The sequence below is a fragment of the Euleptes europaea genome, chromosome 4 (genome assembly GCF_029931775.1).
Source record: "Euleptes europaea isolate rEulEur1 chromosome 4, rEulEur1.hap1, whole genome shotgun sequence".
Classification (NCBI taxonomy): Eukaryota; Metazoa; Chordata; class Lepidosauria; order Squamata; family Sphaerodactylidae; genus Euleptes; species Euleptes europaea.
The window spans coordinates 1,240,780-1,250,103 of record NC_079315.1 but is presented as its reverse complement, the minus strand read 5'-3'; the positions used below and the strand labels follow the sequence as shown (position 1 = coordinate 1,250,103).

The 9,324-nt window shown below is 43.3% G+C and overlaps 1 protein-coding gene across 4 annotated transcripts in view; it reads right to left on the bottom strand.

Annotated features, from left to right (window-relative positions):
• Positions 1–3,715: 3,715 nt before the first annotated feature.
• Positions 3,716–9,324, bottom strand: part of KCNMA1 (potassium calcium-activated channel subfamily M alpha 1) — a 372,162-nt gene continuing 366,553 nt past the window's right edge. Inside the window, exon 28 of one of the 4 annotated variants that reach the window (XM_056848906.1) lies at positions 3,716–3,870. In XM_056848906.1, the coding sequence (XP_056704884.1) occupies positions 3,716–3,870 (155 nt within the window). The remainder of the gene's footprint in view (positions 3,871–9,324) is intronic. The other 3 variants (XM_056848907.1, XM_056848910.1, XM_056848908.1) reach the window with 3 other exon arrangements.

Here is a 9,324-nt window from a genome sequence, read left to right as displayed (position 1 = left end):
GCCTAGAGTTGGTTTCTGACTGGGGGCATCTAGTTAAATGGAATGACTGTAGCTTCAGGCGAGGATTTTTTTTAACACTTCTTCACATGAAGCATAATTAACTGATGGAATTTCCAGCCCCGGCCTCAGGTACCTTTGAAGAATCGATTCACAAGTCCCAGTTCCGTCAACTCCATAGATTGCCCCCACAAAACAATAGGAGAAAAATCTCCCTAGACTTGTGAATCTATCCTTTGTTATGTTTGTTAACAAAGTATGTTTAATGCTTAAGGTTGCCCAGGTCCCTCTTCGCCCTCAGCGGAAGGTTTTCGAGGTGGAGCCTGAGGAGGGCAGGGTTTGGGGAGGGGAGGGACCTCAATGCCATAGAGTCCTATGGCCAAAGCAGCCATTTCCTCCAGGTGAACTAATCTCTGTCGGCTGGAGATCAGTTGTAAAAGAGGGAGATCTCCAGCTACTACCTGGAGGTTGGCAACCCTATATGAGAGACACTCTGCTTGCACTATTTTGGACTGAACTTCAGAGACTTTCAAGCTCATCTCCGCAGCCGTAAGAAGTGCTGGTGGAGAGTGGCGTCAAGTCGCAGCTGACTTATGCCGACCCTGGTGGGGTTTTCAAGGCAAGAGACGTTCAGAGGTGGTTTTTGCCATCACCTGCCTCAGCTTCATGTCCCTGGTATTCCTTGGAGGTCTCCTACCCAAGGACGAATCTGGGCTGACCCTGCTTAGCTTCTGAGATCTGACGAGGTCGGGCTACCCTGGGCCTCTCTAGGTCAGTGAATAAGGGGTAATTTTAATCTAATAAAGTAAGATAATTTTTATCTAAAAGTACGGGAGCTGAAACTCTCAGGAATTCGAACACCCAACAGAACATTTCCCCCCCCCCCGCTTTTTCTGCACCCCCACAATTATTGCAGACATACAGTTCAGTCCTTACTATATTAGCAATCAAAAGAAGGGAACGGTAAGGAAACGTCCATTATAATTCCAATATGGAATCCTCTTTGCATGGATTTATTACTTAGCTGCAGTACTATATCTGGACTGCCTCCCCAACAGATAGGCATTCTTAGATTAACAAATTGCAAGTATTCATCATCTGCTATTAAAGTGCAATATTCTAACTTGACTGTTTAAAAAAATGTTGTTGTTGTTTTGCATTATCTCATGTGGTCTTTGAAAGGAAGGGGACGATCCTCTTAAAAAAAGAAAAGAGAGGTTCTTACTCTGTAGTAATTTCCTATACTGAGATATCCAGTACATTTTGACTAAAATTGGGACTTTCCCTCGGCTCTGAGGCAGATGGGACATTTGCATCTTGCAGTTCATGAATGAAAAAGGAGCGTGGACTGGATGTGACGCACATGTTTTTACCTCCCAGATCTGGTGAAGCTGTGTCAGTTGTTCTCAGTGGATACTGTGCCCTGTGAAGAAATAGTTTTAAACAATCTAATACAAACTCCACAATTCAAATTGCAGCCTGCCCGTCAGGTTTTCAGTGGTAATATCTCTCAAATCTAGAGCATACCGTTGTTTTAGGTATTGTGATATGGCTAAATAAAACAGATTTGCTCTTTTTTTGTTTTGTTTTTAGGAAATAGGTGAAGTAAAGTACTTTTGATCAACAATCCAATTTTCCAAACATTATATTCACAATTCTTTTTTTTCCTCTCCCCTCCCCGTTTTGAATAGCTAATTCTACAAAACATAATGACAAAGTAGTCACAGTCCAAGAAGTCACTCCGGAGTTAAGCCTATTAGGTTGTGAGTATGAATATATTTGTACGGCAGCCTGTAGACAAACATTGAAGCTGAGATAAAGTTTGAGCTTAAAATATTGGGTTATATAGTGGACACTTTTTATCTGCTCGGTACTCGTTTGTTTCACTGATATTACTCTAATGATAACAGCATCACAGAATGTTGAATCTCAGCATTTGCACAACTTTGCACAATTACAAAGCCTAAAATTAGCTTGTGTTGTGAGACCCAGGAGCCACCGTTTGCCTCTGCCCTTCAGACCCAGCTCGATCAGCAGTTGATCATTTAAACTGGAGAGAATGTTTGCTAAATTAGTTAGATCCTCAAATGCTGGGGTGAAGATATACTGTCGCAGAGATGTGAAACATTCCCGTTTTCCGCTGATGGCTGGAAAGCCGGTCAGCCATTTTTGTGAAAAACCACTGGCCGAGCAGTAGGCAGTTTTTCAAAAGGCCTTTTGCACGTTACGCGAAATACATTCATTATTCTTTGCATCTACATGGATGCTTTGTTTGGGTGTTAACCTTTTACAGTGGAGTCCCAAAAGCTTGGAAATTAAAAGCAGATTTCTATCACGTTCGAGAGAGGAAAAAAAGAGGAAGACAGAAACCAGGTGGCAGTTGGACAGCATAAGCAGTGGCTGAACCATACACAGTATTTGCATCACAGTTATAGCTCAACTAGTATCCCGACATCTTCATAATGAGGGGCTGGGTTTGGCCTTCATTAGCTCAAGGGGCCAGTGGCAAGTTGCAATATGCAACTCAGTTTTATCATCTCTCAGGGTGCATTGTGGGAGAGGAATTCAGGCCTAACTCCAGCCATTTTTTGGGGGGTGGGGAACCCTCATGGTATAAAATATCCTGATTCCCCCCCCCCCCGGTATAAATCAAAGATAGGACGTTTTGGAGGACTTTCATTCATAGGGTCGCCATGAGTCGGAAGCGACTTGACGGCACTTAACACACACACATAAATCAAAGCCCTCTGAAATTTGGCGAGAAACTTGGGATTTTTCATGGCTGATCCCTTTCCATTCAGACCTGCTGCTGTCAACATGAAGCAGAACATTAAAAAAAGTCTCTTCTATATCTTTCTGGAAGGTTCCCGGATTAGACTCTTGTCTATGTGCTGCATTTTTGTTTTATGCTAATGTTAACTACCTTGTTTTTTGACGTTATATTTAATTGCGACAAAGATGTTCAGCGTGAACATCTGTAGCAACTATGGCGGAAAACAGGTAATTTGAAAGAATGTTAGATCTACAAAAATATGACTTTCCCACTTCTTTCCCCCCCCCTCAAAATAAATATGCTTCAGTTTATTAAGAGCTGGTGTCAACGCTAAACAAAATACACATCTTCCAGGAAAGAAACATTCTAGTAAACTCTTCTCTGTTTCTTCTGCTTCTTTGATTTACTAAAAATACATGGAGGACCTTCTAAAATACATTTTTTGTCTGTTTCTCTTAATTACATTTTTTTCCTCTGAATTGTGACCATCATTCTCCTCAAAGACACTGAAAGAAGGAGCAGGAATATATAACTTTTCTTCTTCTTTTTGTATTTTTTTTGTTTTGTTTTTTGCTGGAGTCTGGCCACGTTTCGCAGCTGTGCCGTTAAGGGAAAATACTTGACAATGAAATAAAGAAAAAAATATATATTTTCTTTCTAATAAATAAAAATAATTTAAAACGCTAGAGGCTATACACGACTGCTTTGATTATGTTCTTCTTCTTCTTCTTCTTTTTATAAATGAAACAGTTTCCAAAATACATGGAAGCAAAATATTGAAGGCAGACAAACAAAGATCTGTCTACTTTGCGTTCCAGCAAACTCTTTAAACTTTTTTTCCCCCACCAGTGGTTCAGCATGAAAAGAATAATAAATGTCACATCACCATTCATGAAGTCTGTCAGGCTTATTTTTAAAAAAAAATTAGTTCTGGCCTTCTGTAAGTCAACATTCGTCTTCAACTTCTCTGATTGGTGGTATCAAACTGCTCGTCGACTTATAGTGATTGATCTGATTAGCCATGTGGGTACTCATAGGCTTGATTTGAATGTTTCTGGGATAGGCATTTTCCGGCTCATCTGTAAACCATTTCTTTTCTGCTGAAGAGCAAAACGGGTGGAGAGAGAAACAACAAGGGAGGAGGGGAACGAAAAAGTGTAATTAGTGCCAAGCCAAAAGCAGCTGAGAAAAGTGCATGGGGGGGGTGGCAGCAGGGGGGGGTGAGGGGGAACAGAGCAATCAATAGGGAGTGACTTTGAATAATGGCTTGCAGGGAAGTGCTATAGATTTAATAAACCTGACAATACTGATTAGAAGAGAGGATTGAAAAGTTTGAAGGAAATGGGTAAAAAAGAAAGTGGCGCATGTCTGATTCGTTTGCGGGAAACCCTTTAGGAGAAAGAGGCGGAGGAGCAGCTCTCTACCTCGGTGCGATTAGTGAAGCGATTTGTGATGTGGGAGTTTTTGGGGAAGCACTAGTCGCAGTTCAGATTAGAGCCAAAATGAATTTGCTGCCATACATTCTTCTCAAGAGTTACCCTTAAGACTGTTAGTGTCGAATATTCCGTGAAAAATTGACAGCGACATGGAATCTACATCTGGAATCCAATATTGATAGTTGATATTTGTAATGGTATTTAATAGTTAATGGGATTAGTTAGTTGATTTGCACTATTATTATTATCAGTACTTGGCCCATTGCATGCAAAGGTAGCTAATATTTGATTGCATTTTGACAGATAACATGTGACGGAGTGAATATTGGACAGCACTGAACATCGAGAGAGCCAGTGGGGTGTAGTAGTTAAAGTGTCAGACTAGGACCTGGGAAACCTAGGTTCGAATCCCCATTCTCCCATGAAAACTTGCTGGGTGACCTTGGGCCAGTCACAAACTCTCAACCTCGACCCTGGCAAGTATTTGGATGGGAGACCTCCAAGGATTACCAGGGGTGAGACACGGAGGCAGGCCAACCACCTGCCAATGTCTCTTGCCTTGAAAACCCTATGTTGGTTGCCATAAGTCAGCTGTGATTTGATGGTTAAAAACAATTGAGCATCAATTCATGAAATTAGAATCTGATGCCTGACAAAATCCAAACAGTGAAGGGATGTCAGAGCCCAAAGCATGTAAATCTTGAATTATAAGAAGGAAAACACGTCCAAAATGTGAATTCAGATTTCAAAAGGGAAACTTGAATTCAACCTCAGATTGGCAACATTGGAAAAATACACACAATATTAGTTTCAGCGCTAGTCCAAAGAACCTGGCTTTCATCTTTCACTCATTCGTTCTGGAATACCGATTTCATATTTAGGCGATACGTTGCCAACTGTCTTGATGTTTCCACAGGGCAAGGCTGCCATGAAGCTCCTCACCAGTGAAGAAGACATCAGAATTCTCCCCCTTCCCTTCTATTCATAGATGTTTTCAGATCATCGGAATGTGATCTGGATTTTCTCAGGCTTCCATTTGTGCTCTATGGATCCTGTGGGATTTCGCTGGAGGGAAATGGGCAGGCCCTAGACTGTTTACGTCATGACCGAGTATGGCTGAGGAGGGGATTCTGTCAGCATCTAGTTCTGAGGAACTCCACTCTCCAGTTTCTTCTGCGAATTCACGCCGAGGATTCTCTGAGGTTGAACATTGTGGTGAACCCCATTGCTGTGGTGAACCTGACAGGGGGTTGGATCCAGCCAGCTTTTCCACTGGTGAAAAAGGGGGAAGAGAGGGACCCCTTTGACAGCTCAGAATGGCTTTGCTGGGGGTAATGGAACCTGCATGGACGGAAGGCATATGTGTGAGATTGAAAGGGGGGGCTGTCTGAATCTAACCCGGGGCTATATTTTTGTTTCCATGACAGTATCAGGAGCCACCCTGAGTTATGTTGCTGATAAGCTGGAGTTTGGCCAGGCCCCTGGAGATGTGGTCTCACTTTTCGTGGACGTCCCACTTTAATTTGTGTGCTTAAAAATGGCTGGGGTAGAGGGCTTTTATGTTTCGTTTGGGAGCTATCTTATTAAACAACCTATTCACTCAATATTATATGTATACGTTGATGCACATAGTTAGGTGGATAGGGAACAGGTTGAAGAACCACACTCAAAGAGTAGTTGTCAATGGCATTTCATCTGAACGGAGAGAGGTGTTCAGTGGGGTGCCACAGGGCTCGGTTCTGGGCCCGGTACTTTTCAATATTTTTATAAATTATCTGGATAAGGTGGGGGGACTATTCATTAAATTTGCAGGTGACACCAAATTGGGAGGAGCAGCGAACATCCCAGAAGTTAGAGATATAATTCAACGAGATCTGAACACACTGGAAAAGTGGGCAGATGTGAACAGGATGCAATTCAACAAGGATAAGTGCCGAGTTCTACATCTGGGTAACATAAATGAGGGACATGCATACTGGATGGGGGATACCCTTCTCGGTAGCAGTGTGTAAACAACAGCTTGGGATACGGATGGACTGTAAGTTAAATATGAGCAGCCAGCATGATGCAGCAACGAAAAAGGCTAATGCTATCTTGGGGTGCATCAACAGAGGCATAACATCCAAATTGCAAAATGTCATAGTTCCGCTGTACACTGCATTGGTCAGGCCGCACCTGGAGTCCTGTGTGCAGTTCTGGAGGCCTCACTTCAAAAAGGATGAGGACAGAATGGAGCAGGTGCAGAGGAGAGCAAAGAGAATGATCAGGGGCCTGGAGACCAAGCCCTACGAGGAAAGGCTGAGGGAGTTGGGAATGTTTGGAGAAGAGGCAGTTGAGGGGGGGGACATGATTGCTCTCATTATGTATTTAAAGGGCTGTCACTTAGAGGAGGGAGCAGAGGATAGGACTCGAAATAATGGGTTTAAATTATGGGCAGTGGATATTACGTGTTTTTTTTTTTTACTGTTCAACCGTGGAATCAGCTTTCTATTGAGGTGGTGAGCTCCCCCTCACTGGCAGTCTTCAAGCAGAAGCTGGACAAAGACTTGTCTGGGATGCTCTAGGCTGATCCTGCATTGAGCAGCGGGTTGGACTAGATGGCCTGTATGGCCCCTTCCAACTCTATGATTCTAGGATTCTACATTTGAGCCAAGTCCGCTTTCCACCGCAAAGAACCGGCACATGACTTTTGGACCAGCTCCTACTACACTTGCTAATTAAGTTTGCTCTGATTTGAACAGATTGGCTGATAGGAATTCATAATGTGAAATCCTGCATAGCGAAGCTAACTGATTAAGTACCTTCCTGACAAAATGATAAAGTTACAATCTGTTCTGAGATGATCTACAACTTGCCAGACTCCTACAGCCTTTTTCTATATTCATTTATCTTTTTTTGTCACATATATATACATATATATATTCTCCATCCATAGATCTTTTAAAGTCATCAGAACATCTGAATTGTTAATGAGCCTCTAAGGGGAAAGTCCCTGTCGGGCCAGTTTCAAAAAGGTTGTAGAGAAGATGGGGGGGAAATTCTGGGAAATGTGTACACATCAAAATAATTTCAGCTCCATTTAAAAACCATTTAGCTCAAGTGTGACACCTGAACCATTATGCATTTGTGGAAACCAATTTCGTGTGATCTACGATTAAGCTAACCTTTCAGAGATGCGTTAAAGTGTGATGGTTCTCATGTTTTAAAAGCCTTGCGAGATCACACAAACAATTTCAAACCGGCAGGTTCCCCCCCCCTTTCAAATGCTTAGTATTTAAAATGATTTTGAGAGAAGTCAAGCACTGCGAACTCCTAATCTCTTTTCCCATGATTATTTGTCTGCTCTGCTACTTTCCAAACTTTCCTTGACACCTGGGGAAAACTTGGGGCAAGATATGCCAGCACTGTCTGAAGAAGAAGGAATCGCTGCCTCCCAATCCAACGGAAGGAAACATACATGCAAATAACTGCTGATGCATGTACATTTTTCTGGCCAGCTCAGTGGCACTGGTAGGGTTGCTATCCTCCAGGTACTAGTTGGAGATCTCCTGCTATTACAATTGATCAACAGCCAATAGAGATCAGTTCCCCCTGGAGAAAATGGCCACTTTGGCAATTGGACTCTATGGCATTGAAGTCCCTCCCCTCCCCAAACCCCACCCTCCTCAGGCTCTGCCCCAAAATCCTCTCGCTGGTGACAAAGAAGGACCTGGCAAACCTATGGATCAGTTAAGATCTGCGTCACAAGCCCTGCTCGGTGTGTGCTTGCCTGCAGAGGTGAGGCAGGTAGTAACCAGAGACAGGGCCTTTTCAGTAGTGGCCCGTCATGTAACGTTGCCAGCACCCCACTGGTTGCTGGCGAGGTAATTGTGGGTAGGGTCACCAGATCCAGATTGGGAAACCCGGGATTTGGGGGTGGAGCCTGAGGAAGACAGGGACCTCAGTGAGGTACAATGCTACAGAGTCTGCCCTCCATTTTCTCCAGGGGGACTGATCTCTGTAATCTGGAAATGAGCTGCAATTCCAGGAGATTCCTGGTCCCCACCTGGAGGCCGGCATCCCTACCCTCGCCAAAGGAATGCACTTCTCCTCGAGGCTCATCTGGCACCTACATTACTCTCTCTTGGGCGCTAGGCCCACATGTCTCTGTTCACCCAGGCCTCTAGTTTTATCAGCCTTTTGATAATGTGTTTTCATCTGAAAACTGGCACTCACTTTCAAGCTGCTTAATTATCTCCATTTTGACGCTCTGTTTGGTTGTTTTATGCTGGGTTTTAATTTAGAAAATTTTATGTTTGATAGTTTATTATGTTTTATTTTGTAAGCTGCCTTGGGCAAGTTCCCTGGAGAGGCAGCCTAAAAAATTCTATAAATAAAGACAGAAATCGAAGTGCTGTAGCTAGTCTTCTGGGAATACTATCACCTGCTCCTCTCTTTAAGGAAAAATTGAAATGGTTGCCCCCAAGGGTCTACACTTTAGTGATGTGCAAAACTTTCCAGGGACATTTTGCTCATCATGTTCCCTTGCGTCTCGGCTGAGTCGAAGGCATTACACCTTGCCAATAAGAAGGCTCATCTAAATTTATGGATTTCTATCCAGCGGAAATAGTCTGGCAAGGACAAAGTCCTGTTAAAGGGTATCTAGAAGAAGAGGGGTGAACATTTATGATTTGAGTCCTTAAACACTAAGGGCCGTTGAAGTTGTTACAAGTAGTTTTAGGCTGCCAGGGCAACGGAGGCCAGGACTTTTAGGAATTAGTTTGAAGAGAGGCTTTCGAGCCAATGCCACTTATCTGCCTGCTATCTGACAAACTGGCCCTGCCCCCAAAGTTCTGTATATGAGTTTTGGGTGCTGGGTAGGCCTGTGCATATCAGTAAACCCAAACCGAAAATAAAGCCAAAAATCACCATTTCGGCTTATTTTCAGCTTGGGTTTACAGGGGGGGAAAACCCACTTTAATCAGCCAAGCCGAATAGGCAATTCCCAGAAAAGCCGAATAATTTGCAATATTTCTCTATGGAGTGGGGGTTGACCCCTTCCAGACCCCATAAAATCGGACCCCCTTACCCAATTTTCACCAAACTTCGGGGGTAATGCAACGAGAGTCCCTTCAAGTT